The following is an 18,110-nucleotide window of genomic DNA, read 5'->3' as shown; positions in this document are numbered from 1 at the left end:
TAAAGAGAGCCCCTTGTCCATATTTTGACCATAGGGAGACTTCTCAGTGGAAGACAGCAGAGCCCTTCCTCTTGCCTGGGCCTTCCTGACCATGCCACCTCCTTCCTCATGCATTCCTTATAAAGATGACTGTCTGTGTTCTCATTGCAGAGCTCCTCTGACAAGGTATCTATCCTGACCATCCTAAAGGTCCTTGGAGATCTTCTTTCTGTTGGTGAGTACACTACCCTCTCATGTAATCATGTGACGGACATGGAGTCATGCGGATGTGGTCTTTCAAGTAATCTCTGGCTGGGGGTTGCTGTAGTTCATTTCCTATGAGAGACATCATCATCCCATGTTTTCTTCTTGAAATAAATAGGGCTGATTGTACTTGGGTTCTATACTCTTTTCACCTACTCTACCTTAGGAAAAAAAAATTAGACACTGGGTGGTTATTCTGTGGTTTCTAATGAAGTCTGAGGATCTCCTGGGGCTTGTGTCTACCTCTTCTCTGGAAGGGTTACACCTCAGTGATTCTGCCCCTCTCCTCCCTTTTCTAACCTCCAATGTGGGTCGTTTACAAAGCCAGGTATTGGTGGCTGCCTTACCTATGTCAAAGTGGAGACAGGAATGTGGGGTAGGAGCTTGACTTTGAAGTTTGGTAAGCCATATTTAAGTTTTCAGAGAAAAGATGACAGAATTGAGTACTTTGGGATCAACTGAGTTAACTGGAGCATATCTCTATTGGCTAGTTTCCACCAAGGTCCTTGGACATTCCAAATTCACTCAATTTGCATTTCTACATGTGCCAGCTGCTGATATTAGAAAGAAATACTACCACAAACAGGTGATACCAAGAATGAAGGACATGACAAAGCTAGAGTCTCAAGGATTCCATCATAGGGGCTCTTTTCATGGGCCATGCTGATCTCCATTAATGCGGCAACTTCCCTTCAGTGTTTTGAGTAAGTTTCCCTTTGTAGATAAAGTCACTTGTCTTCTGGAATAATGCTGTCTTCAATTTACCCAGAGGTGTCTGAAACTCTTAGAATGAAACCTTGAGGTTCTTCCTCTGATGAAGGTAGTGGTTACTCTCTCCTTTCTTCTCCTCTCCTTTCTTTTCTTTTTCCTCTCCTTTATGCCCCTTCCTTCCTTCCTTCCTTCCTTCCTTCCTTCCTTCCTTCCTTCCTTCCTTCCTTCCTTCCTTCCTTCTTTGTAGAGGTTTCTACTTTTAATTAGGATGAAAACCCAGAGGATCTTTTTTGATAAGATCCCATCTTGCTGGCCACTTTGGTTGGGTCAGCCATGCATAGGGCATGTTGATCTAAGAGAATCACTCAGTTCACTTTCCAAATTGAAATGTCATCAATGCTTTTGAGTTTGTCCTTTGGTGGGTTAGGGACCTCCCAACCTACCAAAGGAAACCTCTATTAAGAAAATCTTTCTCTAAGAGGTTTTCAAACCTCTTAGGAAGACCAATACTTCATTTTTGCTTCAGACTCTTCAAAATTCCCTAGATAGGATGCTTGGGCATTTGTTTCGTATATTAGCTAGATTTTTTGTGTCACTGTGACCAAAATACCTTACATGAAGAACTCAGAGGAGGAAAAGTTTATTTGGGGCTCATGGTTTCTGAGGTCTCAGTCCATATATATACAGCTGAATTCATTGCTCTGGGTCCAAGGTGAGGCAGTACATCATGGGGGACGGGCATGATGGAGGGAAGCTCTTCCTCTCATGACAGCAAAGATGAAGAGAGAGAGGGAGGAAGAGGCCTCAGGGAAGAACAACCCTTCCAGGGTATGCCTCCAGTGGCCCGCCTCCTCCAACTATGCCCCATCTGCCTATAGTCACCACCCAGTCAGTCCATTCAAAGCAGGGTGGACTGATTAGGACATAGCTCTCCTAATCTAACTATTTTATCTCTGAATATTCCTGCATTGAACAAGAGCTTTGGGGGGATGTAATCCAAACCATAACATTTCTCAAAAGATTACTCCAGTGAATTCTATCTTTTACTGAAGGCCAGGATCAGAAAATCATTAAACCATCAGTAACATTATTCTAGATGAAATATCTTCCCAACTCTTGTTACTAATGATTCAAACCCACAGCAGAAGGGCATTAAGCATATGATGATAAGTAAGCCTGGATGCCTATTTATGTACATGTCTGTACATTTGCACACACATCACTGATGATTAAACAAACTCTGGGGAACTGAATTCTGGGATCCATTTATAACAGCAGCTGCAGGTCTGAATACACGTAGGTTCTTAAATATTCCACTATTCTCCCCTTTCACATTTCCTCCCCAGATGCCACAACTTTAACACGTAGTACTCTGAGCACTACATCGTTTTGTTTCTGGGGTGAGATAAACCAACCTTTGCTCTTTGCTGTTAGGTCTGAGGGCTGCTCTAAGAAAATGAGGGTGGTTACTGGTGGCTTATCTTTCTTCTGGTTTTCCCCCAGGCACAGATAGGAGGATTCATTACATGATCAGCAAAGGTGGTAGTGAAGCCCTTCTGCAGACTCTGGTGGACGCTGCAAGGACAGCTTCTCCTGACTATGACATTCTCCTGCCTCTCTTCAGACTGCTGGCCAAAGTTGGCCTACGAGGTACCCACATTCCAAGATCCAAGGCTGAAAAGGCACTTCTGCAGTTGTTACCAGGAGTGTCATTTGGGAAGCTCTTGTGGGGAAGCAGCAGAGAGCTCTTAGACATATTGGTGGTGATGGTCTGACTCGCTCCACAGGAAAGGCAAATTTTTTTTTTTTAACCTAGATGTTCATTTTTCCAAGGGATGTGCTTAGGAGAGAGGCCACCACAGCAGGCATGAACTTGGATTAGACAGAGTTTGGGTCATATGGAGGAAGAGATGAGTCACTTCAATGTAGTTTTAATCATTTGAAAAAAATAAAACATTCTAATAAATTGCTACTTACCTGAAAGTCTATCATGTGTATATTAGTTTCCTAGAGCTTCCATCACAAATTACCTCAAACTGGGTGACATGATGCCACAGAAATGTATTTTACCACAATTCTAGAGACCATGAATTCCAAATGGAGATATTGACAGGGTTGGATCCTCCTGGAGGCCCTAAGGGAGAATATGCTCTTGGCTTCCCAATTAGCTTCTGGTGGTTACCAAAATCTCTAGTGTTTCTTGGCTTGTAGATGCATCACTCCAGTCTCTGCCTCCATCTTCACATGGCTCTCTCTGTGTCCTCTCCTTTTCATGCAGAGACATCAGTAGTTAGATTGGAGGCCCATTCTATTCTAATGGCCTCATCTTAAATCAATAAAAAATCCTAACTAAATTTACAAAGATGCTATTTCCCAATAAAACCAATAAAAGGTTCTGGGTAGATATGAATATTTGGGTGAGACTATTCATTCCACCCACTATAAAAAATTACATGGAAGTAAAATTTCCCTAGTTGAGAGGAAGTAGTGACCCAAAGTGTTTTCCACTTATGCTTCATGGTCATTTCTCTTCTCTCATGGAAGATTCCAGAAATCTAGAATTTCTTGAAAACCCAGGTGGTCAGAAATCAGGCCAACATTTCAAACTAGTCATAACAATTAAGTGTAAATTTTGTGTTGAGTTTCACACAAGTCACAACTGAGAAGCTCAGACCTTCTGGAAAGCAGACCTATGATGTCTACAGTTTGCAGCTATAGCTGAGGGTTCTGGGTCACCCTTTCCTTTTAATGTTTGGGTCTCTATCTAGAGCCCATTCAACATTCCACTGATAAGAACTGAGAAGTAGGCATCAGGTGTCATATGCATTGAACATGCTTCAGATAAGACCCAAAATAAAATATTTGTTGAATATTCCATAGGTATTTGCTACCAGTCTCTCAGGGCCAGGTGTGGTTCTAGACACTGGGGAAACCAGAGTGACCAAGGCAGTCAAGAACCTGTTCCCACGGAGATTCTATTCCAAGTAGGGCAGGCCAGCAAGTCAACAAATAATTAACTGGATGGTAGCAGACTGTGATGAATGCCTTAAGAAAAAGAAGGAGTGATGCTACTCTAAGATGGCATGGTCAGGGAGAGGTGACATTTGAGCTGAAACTTGAAGAACGAGAGGAAGTCAGCAAAGCTGAGTGGGCCAAGAGAACTCTAGGAAAAAAACAACATAGAGACCTGATATACAGCCTGGTCATAAACAGTATAAGCTGGGAAGTCAGGTCTGGGTTTCAAGTCTGGCTCTGACACTTTCTAAGCTGTGTGATCTTGGGCAATTTGCTTATGCTTTCTGAACCATTGTGTCCTTTTGTCTAAAATGAAGGTACAGTACTTAATTCTAGTGTTGATATGAAAATTGAATACACCACATGCTTATCATGTGGAGCCTGGATACTGACAAAAAAGAGACATATAGATTTTATAGGAGAAAAAGAGATGAGAGATTCACTAGGAGGACAGTGATTTCTTACTTAATGATCTTGAAATGTCTTTGTAATAATTATGTCACTGCAGTTTCTGCTATCAAGGGTTACAGTTCTTGATATTGATGTTCAAGTTGTTGTTAGCTGGCCTGGATAGAAGAGAAATGCATTTGTTTATCAGCAGAGTAGGACAGACAGTTCTTTTCTGATAAAGGGATTGGGTCTTTTAATTTTAGTTATAATATTTGCTGGTGTCTTTTGGCCAGTTAAAATTGATAAAACCAGCTTGAGGATACTGTCTGTTTTACTCATTTTTACCTATAATTTTTTTTTTGTACCAGCAATTGAACCAAGCTGCACTCAACCACTACTGAGCTACATCCTCAGCCCATTTTTTTTTTAATTTTGAGACAGGGTCTCAGTAGGTTGCTTAAGCCCTCACTAAATTGCTGAGGCTGGCTTTGAACTTGTGATCATTCTGTCTCAGCCTCCCAAGCCCCTGGGATTATAGGTGTGTGCCACCATGCCCAGCTGTGATAGATTTTTTTAAAAGTAAAATTTACTGTGTATATTTGAGATTTATGGATATATATATATATATGATTATAATAAGGCAGATTAACATGTCTATCATCTCACACAGTTACTTTTTTGTGACAATAGCATTAAAATATATTTATTTATCAAAAAATACCTGATATAGTATGACTTTGTTAACTTTAGTCCTCATGTTATACACTCAATCTCTGAACCTATTTATTTCACATATTGGCTATTTTTTTAACCATTTCACTCACACCCTCTTTCCTTTCCTCCACCCCCATTGGCGGTGAACACTATTTCATTTTCTATCTCTGTATATTTGTGTTACCACTTCAGCTTGTAAGGATGGTTATTACTAAAAAGAGAAGTGATAACAAATGTTGATAAAGATGGAAGAAAAGGGAATCCTGAACATGGTTAGTGGGAATACAGACTGATAGAGTCACTATGAAAATCCCTAAAGAAATTAAATATAGAACCATGTGACTAGCATGTATCTCAAGGAGATGAAATCACCAATTTGTAAAGATATCTGCATTCCCATGTTCATTGTAGCATTATTCATAATAGCTGAGATATGGAAATAACCTGAGTGTTCAGCAATGGATGAATGAATACAGAAAGCAGCATACATGCACAGTGGAATATTATTCAATCTCAAAAAGAATGGAATACCTGACATTGATTTGCCACAACATGGATGGACCTAGAGGATATTAGGCTAAAGGAAGTAAGCCAAACACAGAAAGAAAACTATTGCAGTGAATCTGATGGGGATGCATTTCTGAAAAACAAGCAAACAAAAACCCCTCAACAAACCAGGATTATTTAGGCATGTCGCTTGGAAAGGACAAAAATAAATATGACTGGGTACACAGTCAACTGGTATCAAATTGGGGGAAAGGAACATAGAATAAAAGGTGCTTTTCCTTACTTTCAATGCTTATCTTTTAATTAATCAGAAGGTAATAACTTATCTGCAACACTAGACATCAGGTTATTTGGAACAATAATTTAGAGATGTTTGATGGGAATTTTTTATTTTCTTAAAATGTTTTGACTTTTCATTATGAAAATTCTTTGTCACATAGAAAAATGACCTCTATTTGCCTACAACTTAGATCTCACCATTATTAACATTTTGCTGTATTTCTTTCACCCATTGAATTTATTTGGAATATTTTAAGTAAAATGCTCCAAAATTCTTTGGAGTGCATTTATTTGAAAAGAGACATTTTCTTGCATAAACACAAGACCATTATTACACATTTAATAAAATTAACAATGCATGGAGAAATTATTCCATTTTCTCCAAATATTCCCAATTCTCTTATAAATACATTCAAAGCAGGATCTAATAAAAATTCACTCATTGCATTTGAGTGTTGTTTTACTAAGTATTCTTAACTCTAGAATTGTCTTAAAGGAAGAAATTGACACTCAACTGAACTGGAGTTCATGTTTGAGAACAACCAGAAATATCTTCAGATATAAGGGCTTGAAAGTCATACAACCCCCAAACCTTCATGTAAATAAATATATGTATCCAGAATTAACTCTTTGATTCATTTGGTTCCAATGGAGATATTTTGCAGAATTTGTTTTAACTAGATCTGAAAAGTGTCTTTGACTATGATTGTCTTCCCTTTCTTTGCTCTAGATGTTGTACAATTTTTCAGATTCAATGTGAAATGCAACTAAGAGAGATTGATTTGTGTTCCTAGATAAAAAGTTTGGACAGAAGGCACTGGAATTGGAAGCACTTGATGTGACATTAATTCTAGCCAGGAAAAACCTGTCCCATAGCCAGAACCTCCTGCACTGTCTTTGGGCTCTGCGTGTGTTTGCCTCCAGTGGTAAGTGACTCTACTGTGGACTTATAGGATGGCTTTCAGAACGGTGCTAGGACTCCTGGGAACCATGTGGGGGTCTAGTGGGGAGGTGGGAGGAGGTGGGGGATATATTTATCCCAACCAGATAAATAAAGGAGCCAGGTGATCCAAAGACTATGGAGGTGATAAATTATTTCTTCATCTCCTCCTTAGCCAGGTATAACTCTTGAGCTCATTCCTGGAGTTAGGCTTTGATATTGGTTTTCCTTGAGAGTCACACATTCATTATAGCATTCTAGAATTCTCTGTGGTGAGAGAAAGACAGGATTTCTTCAGTTTTTATCATATCCAAGACATAGTGAAAAGTGTTACATCTGCCACAAATGACCTTCACACCACAAATCTCCTTACTGAATTCCTGAATATATTCATTACCAATTTTTAATCTATCAGTACCAGTTTTGGTTTATTTGTTTTTAATCTCATGATCTCTCTCACAAAGTGAATAGATCCATGCTGATACTTATTTCTCATCTTCTAATTTGAATTATTTCTAATTATTATAACCATCCTGGACTTAGATGCATAATTTTATAGCTAAGTAAAAAAATGTTTGGAAGGGTGCAATAATTACTTGAATTCATACAGATAAAAAGTCATGAGGGCTGCGTTTCTAATTCCAAAACTCATGTTGATTCTACTCCATATGGACACAATTTTTATTAATAGATAAGATGATATGCCTATTTCATGTGTAATAAGCACAGGCTTTCATTTCTCCTTCCTGAACTCCCTTCCTGTAGAATGAAAGTGACAATTATTTAGATGTAGTATACTCTGCAAGGGAAAGAATGTGAGGCTCAGAGCCAGAAGGACCTAAATTTGACTCTGATTTTATTTCTTATGAGTAATGTGATATGGGTACTTAACCTGTTTAACCTCAGTTTCTTCCTTTGTAAAAGTATAGTAGCAATGATTATTACTATTAATCTGCTAGGTCTGCTATAGCAAAATACCCACAGTCTACATGGCTTAAATGATAGAAATTAACTTTTTTTCTAGAGCTGAAGACTGGAAGTCTGAGATCACAATGTTGCAGGTTTGGTTTCTTTGGAGGCCTCCCTCCTAAGCCTAAGGACAATAATTGTCTTCTCCCTGTGTCTTCATATGGCCTTTTCTCTGTGCTTGTGCATCCTTGGTGTCTTGTTACATATTAAGTTTTTCTTTTCTTATAAGGACACAAGTCAGATTAGATTATGGCCTGCCCCAATCACCTCTTAGGCAATGACTATTTTAGTGTGAGTATAATTAATGAGTAGTATTAGGGGTTCAACACAAGAATGTTGGGTAACACAATTCAGCTCATAGCAGAGCTCACAGACTTGGTAGAAAGGATAAATAATACTTATGGGTATGATTGCCACATAGCAGCTGCACAAGTGTTAGTTTCTCTTTCCTGTCCTACTTTTTCTCTAATCTTCTGAAATAACAGGAGGACCTGTAAAGAGAGTAAATAATAAATAGTTCTTTTACTAGATATCCTAAGAACTATAAAAATAATCAGTGGTGAGTTCTGTTAATAAGGATGGAAGACTCATAAGGAGAATGTCCTTCTGGAGAATAATCAGACAGGTTCTGGACTCCTTGTTCATAGACAGAGCTTATCCTCACCCACCTCATACATATTGACTAGAAACTCAGAGAACATTTGGGAGCAGCTGAGTGGATCTGCTCAAACCTACCTCTAACAAAGGGAAAGGAAAGCTGTGACTCTGCTTAAAGGATAACTCTCATTACTGAGTAGCTAGTAATGAAGATTTGAAGTATCTGATGATTTCTTAAAGAATAATTAGGCTTGAATGACTTACCTTCCTTAGTATCTTCAAAAACTATGGATATCTAGAAAAATACCTTCAGCTCGAGCTCTGAGAAATCTTGGGATTTGCTATGGATGTGAGGAGGTGGCCATTTGACTCATATTCCAAGCTGACGTTTATTATATCAACTTACTGTCCTATAAGATATGAAAAATTATACTGTTGCTCGCTATCTATTGACTTTACCGGTGAGAGGCAAACAGTGTTCAAGAAGTCTGTGAATTGTTAGCTACTGCTCATGTTCCAGCAAGCTTTCTAAACAGCTCCTATCTTCAGAGGAGTTGGCGGGCACCATAATTGTTCTATAAAAGCCTGTGAACCTTTTGGTAGCACCCAGATGGCCAATGGGAATATTGATAGAGCTGCCAGAGACCCAACCTTGGATAGGCATCCAGCAAGGGTAAACCTAATGAGAATTTCTTATTGTTATCCTCTCCCACTTCCAAAGGCGTCCATGTTAGAATCCGTGCTCGTAAGCTATCCCCTCACTAACTCCATTTAAAAACAGAATTTTGTTGAATTATTTGCCAAGACTTTGCTCTAGCATGTTTTCCCAATTTAGAAGTAAGGGCTGAGTTAGTAACCACAAGAGAGGAAGATTGATGGGTAAAGGAGAATGCCAAATCCCCAGATTTTGATCCAGGCAATTACTGCCTGTACTATCCTCAGGAGGGACATATGCTTAGAGGATGTTCCAGGAACAAGTGCTCTTTGTAATAGCTGAGACATCAGCCCCAGACTCCATCCAGTAGTCTGTATTGGGATGAACTATATTAGAGCTTCCAATTTCCCTTAGCATTCTTTCCCGAGGCTTGAGGCAAGCCTATCGATGCCACCCTCATTTTTGTTTCCTCTTTGCTTCTTTAAGACCTCCTGTCTTCCACTCAGTTTTGCCAGAACAAATATAGCACAAAGCACACGGCATCCCTAGGTCTTCTGACTCAACAAACACTATTACAGTGGAGGAAAATAAAGAAGAGAGTGACGGTGGAAGATAACCACCCTTCATTCTCCCACTGAAAGTTCTGCCCCCATTAGAGTTGTTCCTGTTACCAATTAGTTCAGGGTTCTTATGCTCAAATTGAATAGAAATCACGAATAGGCAAAGTACAGTTTCCTTTAATATTAGCAGCTCTGAGCTTTGAGGGCCAGTGGCTCTCTGCTGTCAGTGTTAGCAGCCAGGATCTTTGAATGCCAGCAGCTCTCCAAGTCCTCTGGAATTCTTCCAGTGGCCACAGCTAGCAGCTCCCTGCAGCTCTCCGTGGCTCCCTGCTCCTCTCTGGCTCCTAGCCGCCCTCAGTGTTACCAGTCCTGGGCCTCTAGTGCTAGGAGCTCTTAGTGTAACCAGCTGAGCCTGCTCTATTGGAGACAGAAATCGCAAATAGGCAAAATATAATCATCGATGTAATCTATCATTGCACTGCATCATAAGAAGCAGCAGCACACGCATTGTTCTGATAAAGATATAAGGAAGGGCGAGTATACAGACAAAAAGGGCAGGCTCATGCATGCGCAGTGACCTGCCAGCTGACAGCGTTTTTGCTTAGTCTCAGGTAGGGAAGGGGGCTCCTGGTGGACCTGACTGGGGGCTGCTGAAGTGGCTTCCGGTGGAGTCATCTGCAATGGACCTGTCACCAAAGCTGTTGCTTCCAAAGCCAAAGTCGGTGTGTGGCCCCTAGTGAGGCACCCACAGCCAGGGCTATCAAAGATGAAAGAAAACTATTAAGTAGCTCTTGGGGAGCATCAGGTCCTTTTCTCTGTCCCATTCCTAGGGTCAACCAAGTGGAGTTGGATATTGGGAATATTGGAGAGAGGCTAGGGCATCCCTGGAGAGGGGAGTCACGTCAAATTTTAGGTATCTGACCAGATTCCCCTTTGAGTTTCTATCATTCGGTCTATGAATGTGTATATGACATTTGTGGTGCTGGGGCTTGAACCCAGGGCCTTTCACATGGTAGGCAAGTGTGTTACCCCTGACCTATATCCCCAGCTCATCTATGACTATATTTTTATGATCATCCTATTGGTTGAAAAGGGAAAAATTTCCCAGGCTAGTTACTTCTGTGCAGGAAGACCTGATTTTCACTTTGGTTCTGAGGCATAGTCAGGACATTGCCTCAGCTGGAGGCAATCTATATGTTAAAGTTGCCGGGGAAACTGTAGCCAACATGGAAAACAAAGCCATCTAAGTTATTTTGTGCCCCTTGAAGTTTTTTTTTCCCCCTGCTGTTGTTTTATTTTATTTTTAGTTGACATATAATAATCTCCTAATGTTTTAAAGGAGTCAATCCAAGTTGTATTATCCCATTCACCCATGACAATAACTACTGTGCTTCTGTCTTTCTCAGTAACCACAGGAGCCATGCTGGGAATTAATGGAGCCATGGAACTGCTTTTCAAGGTCATTACACCTTACACCCGAAAGCACACACGAACAATCAGGTACAGAGCTCCTTTATCATCCTACTACCCTTTCTGCAACAAATGGGAAGATGGCCCTGCATCTATTGCCATGATGCTTCTAGTGCAGTCTGCTAGTGACTTTTCTCTTGACTATATGGTACACTGACAATATCCTATCTCAACCTGCATCCCTACCCACCACTTACCTCTGAGTCAGTCCTCTCCTTCTCACAATAACCCTGAATGAGGATGTTATTATCCTCATTTTTAGATGAGGAAGCTAAAATGTGGAGAAAGCTGTATCCAAGATTGCAGTGCTCCGGAATGGCAGAGTTGAGATTTGAATACAGACTCAGAACCCCATGTTTTTTGTTTTGTTTTGTTTTGTTTTGTTTTTTGGCTTGAAGCTTTTAGGTATATCTTCCTTTTTCTTTATTAACAGCATTACATGAACATGAATGTAGTTCTCAAAAGACAATCCAGAAATGACAGGATCTTAGACGAATCAGTCAGTTAAACTTCTGATATGAGTTCTGGACCTTATAATAGTCCATCAGGGTTCTATGCTGGTCTTGATATGTGTTTTGGTGATTGGAAAATGAAACTCAACCTGTTTTTCTCTGCCTCTGCTTGCTGGAGTGGAGTGAATCACTAAGTTAAAAGGGGAGATGGTTACACAGAAAGGCTTGAGAGATATTCAGAACCATTAAGATCCATCATTTATGGGAGTGACTCAGCGAGGACCTTGAAAGAATATTAGAAGAAATTCAGCCAATTTCCAAGATATATGAGGTCATTTGACAAGTAGCATTTCCATGCCCAGCCATGATATTTTCTGCATCCCAGCATCAATCTTAGGCTCATGTTCCACCTGATTATTTTTCTCTTGGGTCACCACAGTTAGGCTATTATCATCCATTCTTACCTGCAGCTCTCCACATCAGTGTTTCCTGGAGTACAATACATTATATCTCAGACAAAAAAAAAAAAAGTTTTCATCAAATAAGTTGGAGAGTCCTGGGTCAAAAAATGTTAGATAATTTCTTTATTGTAGGACTACACAGAGCTTTTTCTAAAAACCTACATATTAGGGATATCTAAGAGGGTCATGCAGTATACCCTGCTCTCAAAGTGATTTGTCCAGTGAACACTTTTTCAGAGACCACCTTTTTCGAGGGATCAGTGTTTTGTACATTTCATTTTGGAAATATCTCTTGCAGAGTCAAAATATATTGCAAAGTAGGAGTCAACAAAATTCTACGAAGCAGGCTATGGCCCAGTGTGGCTCCGTAGCATAGGCCTTGCCTAGCACGTTTGAGGTACTGCATTCAGTCCTTAGCACTGCGTGAAAATAAATGAATAAAATAAATATATTCTGCCCATCTACAACTACAAAAAAATACAGAATTCTATGGAGGGACCCTCATCTAATAGATATGAAACTTCAGAGTTACAAACAAAGGGACAAACATAACCCTTTGTTTTTTTGTAGTTATATTTTGTTTCCATCTTAAAACTCTAGTTACGTCTAATAATAAAAATTATGAATCAGTGTCTTATCAAAAATTTAGGTCAGACCAGTGATTTTTTTTTGGCACATTCAAAGTTTTGCTCCTCTATCCCCTTCTTCCTGGAGTTCATTTAAGTTCTAAGAAGCCATGGTCGTGCCAGGGTGTCAACAGAAAAGTACAGCTTGTCCTCAATCATCTTGTGACCACTTGGAAGTGTAGGACTTGGATATGTCTCGTTTTTATCATTGTGTGCAGGCCTTTGCTGCTGACATCTGCAGTCTTAACATGTCCTTTGGTCACCAATCCATTAACTTTATCTTTCTGCCCTATTCTTAAGGCCTCTTCTAATCTGATACTATCATAATGCAGCTGTTGAAAAGCTCAGGACTATCTGATTTCCTCTCTTACATTATGTGACAATCCATGTGATGTTTCCTGGCCATTCACATGGCAGTCTTATTCAGTCATCTCTTCTTCATTACTTGAGGGCCAGGAAACTCCTAGGGAAGTCCCTCCTGGCTAACCTTGGGTATCAAGTCCTGGGGCCCTTCCTTCTGGGAGAATAGATTTTATTGTCTACCCCATTGAGGCTAAGCTTGGAGGAACAGGGCAACAAAGTTGAGAAGCCCCTATCTCAGAAACTCATACAAGGTTAGCCATCTCTATTGCTTTCTTTTCCTCTACAAAGAGAATCAAATTCAGGAACGGATATGATCAAGGTGTCACAGGAAAATGGGAAAGTAACACCAGGGATGAATAGGGGTGAAGTGCTTCCAATAATAAAAGGAACATTTTAGGGACTTCATGCATATTTTTGCATGAAGTGTGGTCTATCTTGAAAATTTGGGGCAAGGTCTTGCCCTTTTTAAACAGCGAATTAAAATCAAACTTCCACACCAACCACTGTAATATAGCTGTCATTTCCACAGTGTTTATTAGGTGCCCAGCACTGTGCTTAGCTCTTAGCATGCATTATCTCATTTGAGTCTCTTCTCTCCTTCACAAGGCAGGAGCTATTGCTGTCCCCAAATTTACAGGAAAAAAAAATCAAAACTGAAAGAAGTTAAGTAACCTGCTGGGATTTAAGTAAAGGAGCTGGGATTTAAACCCTGCCTGATACATGAGCGTTGGCTTTTAAAGCACCACTGGAGTATCTTACATAGTCTATTTCCAGCATTTTATTTCTAAAACCACCATATGTAAGACAATCATAAGCAGTTAAAGTTTGCTTAAATTTCTTGCCGTCTAAATGGCTCATACCCGTGGAACAATTTGCTTAATGATAGGGAGTCTTTCTCCTCAAGTGAATGGCTATTTTCTCTCAAAGGCTAAATATCTACTCCTTCTACTTTCAAACTCCTTCCCAAAGCTCCCTTGTTTTCTACCTTATCCCCACATGGCAACAAGAAGATAGGAACGAAGGTGCTATAATTGGAAGACCCCCATTGGAATCCTCTCTGTACCTGATTTTTTGAAGAGTCATCTTTAGTTTTCTCAACTGAACTTTGACATGATCCAAAGTGTGAATAACTAGTTTGACCTCCTAGGTTTGTTGTGCACATTAGGAAGTAATCTATAAGAACTTTGTGAGCTTTGACTTGCAAGAAAATTGTTGATCATTATTAATACAGATACTATTGGATCCTTGGCTGCTTTCTTTGGATCAGGCTACAAGGGCTAGAGGTGGGAACTTTCTGCCAGTTCCATCTTCTCTCATGAACTATGTCCCCCCACAAAGTCACTAAGACCTACCTAAGGGAATTCTATTATGCTTCACTTGGATACCAAAACCTTTGGGTTTGAGGGTATCTTCAAGGAAGGAGATGAAACAACATGCAAGGGGACATGGATAGTTCTACTGAGTTATCATCTTCTGAATGCTCACAGGCTATGGGAGAGCTATTCCAGGATGCATTTGTAGGAGCAGATGCCTGGTTTGGTGTCACTATGACTCCTCCCTCCTGTGGAGATTAAACCTGCTCTACTTCTCTAGCATGAACCTAAAATTAGATATGCAGCTGTCCTCCAATCTCCAGTTAGTACTCAGGGTTAGATTTATGACAGACGCTCCAGCCCTGCACCTACCGGAGATAAAGGGCATGTGGAGCAATGTCACTAACTCTTTGTGGCCCTGTGCCAGTCCTTACACCCAGAGAAGGCAGCTATTTCAGGCCTCCTTTATTTTCCTGGATGCCCACTATGCGGGCATTTGTTGACCACCACATGCTCATACTGGCCTGTGCCTGTTCCCTTCCCTTTGTTCCCCATTCCCACTATTCTAGTCTGAGCGGTTATGGTCAGACTTGAATGGCTACTGCAGCCCTCGAATTGGTCTTTCTTGTCTTCAAAGTAGTTAAAAGTGTGCCTCAATTTTCCTTTCCTGTCTTCTCTCTGATTCCTCCTCTCACCTCTCTGTCCAGCCTACTGTTCCTGAATGTTGCATGTCCCATCCTGCCCAGATCTCTCCCTTCCTTTGGAATGGCATTGCTGCTTTATCAAATGTTAGAAGTTCTTCCCAGTCTTCAGACTCTATCTGATGCTGCCTGCTTCATCTCATGAGAGAAAGGAATCTTCTCTCATAAATTCCCCTCCACACTCTGCTTAACATTCATCCTACCTAACTCTGTACTTTGTTGGCCTGTGTTTCTTCTTTTCCTTTCAACTCTATAGTTCCTAAAGGTCAAAATCAAACTATATATTGATGTTCTCCATAGGGCCTAACCCAGTGCCTAGACTATGGTAGACTCTTAATTAAATTCAAAGGAACTATTTGTTTAAAATTTGACACAGAATAGTTATACATATTTATGGGTTACAGTGTGATACTTTGATACATGTATAAAATGTGTAATGACCAAATTGGGGGTAATTAACTTTTCCATTTCCTAAAACTCGGGAACCCTTCATGAGTTTTGCTTTGTGTGTCATCCTTGGGTAGGAGTTGTGCTAATTTTCTCTATGTCATTCCAGTTTTAGCATATGTACTGCCAGAGAGTGCAGTAGAAGTACTTTGATTAAAAAAATTATTGTGGGGCTGGGGATATAGCTGAGTGGTAGACCATTTGCCTAGACTGTACAAAGGTTTGGGTTTGATCTCAACACTGCCCCCCACCCCCATTTTTTAAATTTTGATGAGTTACCTATGTATTAATGAATAAAATTCAGCATTTACTGAGTAGATCCTATGCACTTCATCTTTTTTAATTATATATATATATATTTTTTTTCATTCATCCTAAGTTGGCTTTATATGTGGAATTCTGTCATGTCTAAATATGTCTGAAAAATCATGTGGCAAGTCTACTAAGAACTCTATGGCATGAGGGACTGAGGTGCCTCTGGGAGAGAAGTCATTCAGAAGACAAAGAAGTAGCAGCCATCAGCTTGAAAGGGTGCAAAGTTTCACTCACTGGAGGGATGGGAATCTTCAGAGTCTTTTGTCTTATTTAGAGTTGTCTGGGGAACTGACAGAGATTGACAGAAGGGAGAGATCTGAATTTGAAGGGCAGGTCGGGGGCAGCATTCACATTAAAACTTTGCCTTCTGTTTGAAATAGGCTGTTCATATTTGGTCTATTAATGGATTCATGTGGGGCTTTAGAATTTCTGGGGATGCTTTTTATAGAAACGGGGAGGAGGAAATGACACGGGGTGTGGGGTCAGAGTGTGCCGCTCCTTGCTAGCTTGTTCCACTGTGGACAAGCTTGTTTATCTGCACAAAGCTGTCTTTGAGCTGTCCAAACTTACTAAGTAGGAAAATTTATTGAGGCAGACAGATTACTTGTCTGTGACTGACTCATCTTGTGACCTTAGAAGAGCTTGTGTTCACTATGTGTCTCAACACTCTCTGCTGGGAGCTGTTCTCTTGTTCCTTCTTTTCCAGGATGGATATGCAGGTTTTGGTGACCATTTCCACTAGCCATGAAGCCTAGCCACACATCTCCTCTAAGCTGGTTGGGTCCTCCCATCATGATATTTAACCCAGTTTCGAAGCTGAGTTGTCAGATGTTATCAGTGTACAGAATCTGCTGAGACTGGAAACTGTTAGCTTGCCTGGCTTCATAAATATCAGAGTTAATCAGAAAATGGATAGGATTTTCCTTGCAGAGGCTGGGCCCTGAATCTCATCCCGTCTTCTGATCTCAGTATGACCCACAGGCTGAGATCATCCCTTCATTCCTCACATTCATCATCTCTAGAGCTTTCTCAAGAACAGTGGAAATCAGGAAGAGTTTTGTTCAGAACCACGCAGGTCTCCGTCTCACAGAGAATGGCACCTTTAATATTGTCACCCTCTCAATGCCTTCTCAGGTTTTCAGCAGCATCCTCCTGTTATGATCATCTCTTTAGGCTCAGGGGTCCCAGGACCATGGACTGCTGTGGGGGAAAGGGGTCAGAGGCTATGTGCTATAGAGCACCTGGACTTAAACACCTTAGCAACAAGAGGAGGTGGGTGTGTTTGGTCTCCAGCAAGTCTCATAAGCAAATTCCTCAGCTTAGCCTCCTGTTGGCTGTCCTAGTGTCTTCCTATGCTTAGAATAGTGTTAGGTGATCTTCTCCCCTCAGAGGTCTGATCTGCCAGGCCTCTCTGGCATTTGAGCTTTGCCTTAGTACAGAGTTACTGGGCATGGCTTCATTGGCAGCTATTTATGGTGATTTCATCTTCAATATATGAGCTGGAAAAAAAAAATGTCCCAAACCTTTTCTACTTCTTCTTCTTCTTCTTCCCATATTACTATCTTTTCCAAAAGCCAAGCTTTCTCCAACCATCGTACCATTGTTTGACCATAGTGTTTGATAGATAAGTGGAGACTCAGCTAGAGCTAATAGGTTTCCGGCAATCATGAGAGATTTGGTGGCCCAGCTACTTGGTCATTGAGACAATAAGATCCAGGTTACAAGGAACAAATTTCGCTGTTTCTCAAAATTAAGTACTGAATTTCTCCTTGGGTGCCTTCCTTCTACCCCTATTAAGATACAGCTTTCCATTTAACACCACTAGACTCTGGTCTTTCAGGGCATGGGCTCTCTTTGGGGGTTCAGAAACTATGTGCTCAGAGCACTTGAATTGAAGTGCTTTGGAACAGAAACAACAGCAAAAAAAAATCCCACTCCAACTTCATAAGTGCTGATACTAGGGATGTGCTGCGTGAGCTCAACTTACTGACAGAGTGATTATGGCATCTGCAACCCGACTCCAAGCCTGTAGCTCATGGTGGAATGAATAGTTTCCTACATGAATTAAACCTTGGCAATAAGGCTCATGGGTTGAAATCCCTTTCATCTTCCTAAGAAACCAGTGATCTCTCCCTGATGAAGTCCAGATATAGATATTCAAGTCACAGGATCTAATGCTGGAATGTCCCAGATAACCTCTTTGTCCATCTCCTTCTTCTTAAGGGGAAGACACTGGAACCCAGAAAGGCTGAACCAAGATCTCTATCCTAACTTCCAGACACTATCCATTACTAGAAAATTCTTTACACAACCAAAACACAAAACAAAAATACCTCAAATTGGGGCTTTTATTAGACAACATTCAACATGCCTGTCTCAATG

General features: G+C 40.5%; 1 protein-coding gene and 1 non-coding gene across 3 annotated transcripts in view; one reads left to right on the top strand and one right to left on the bottom strand.

Annotated features, from left to right (window-relative positions):
* Positions 1–2,457: 2,457 nt before the first annotated feature.
* Agbl1 (AGBL carboxypeptidase 1) overlaps positions 2,458–18,110 on the top strand; it is a 704,812-nt gene continuing 689,159 nt past the window's right edge. For both annotated transcript variants that reach the window (XM_078051197.1, XM_013356285.4), the window contains exons 1-3: positions 2,458–2,604; positions 6,654–6,785; positions 10,987–11,080. In XM_078051197.1, coding sequence (XP_077907323.1) covers positions 2,481–2,604; positions 6,654–6,785; positions 10,987–11,080 — 350 coding nt within the window. In that variant the 5' untranslated portion in view covers positions 2,458–2,480. The remainder of the gene's footprint in view (positions 2,605–6,653; positions 6,786–10,986; positions 11,081–18,110) is intronic.
* On the bottom strand, positions 15,440–15,550 carry LOC120886978 (U6 spliceosomal RNA). Its single transcript, XR_005730157.2, has one exon. It is a non-coding gene; the product is annotated as a U6 spliceosomal RNA (small nuclear RNA).

Source organism: Ictidomys tridecemlineatus, chromosome 5 (genome assembly GCF_052094955.1).
Source record: "Ictidomys tridecemlineatus isolate mIctTri1 chromosome 5, mIctTri1.hap1, whole genome shotgun sequence".
Lineage (NCBI taxonomy): Eukaryota > Metazoa > Chordata > Mammalia > Rodentia > Sciuridae > Ictidomys > Ictidomys tridecemlineatus.
This window is presented reverse-complemented; position numbering and strand designations above follow the sequence as displayed.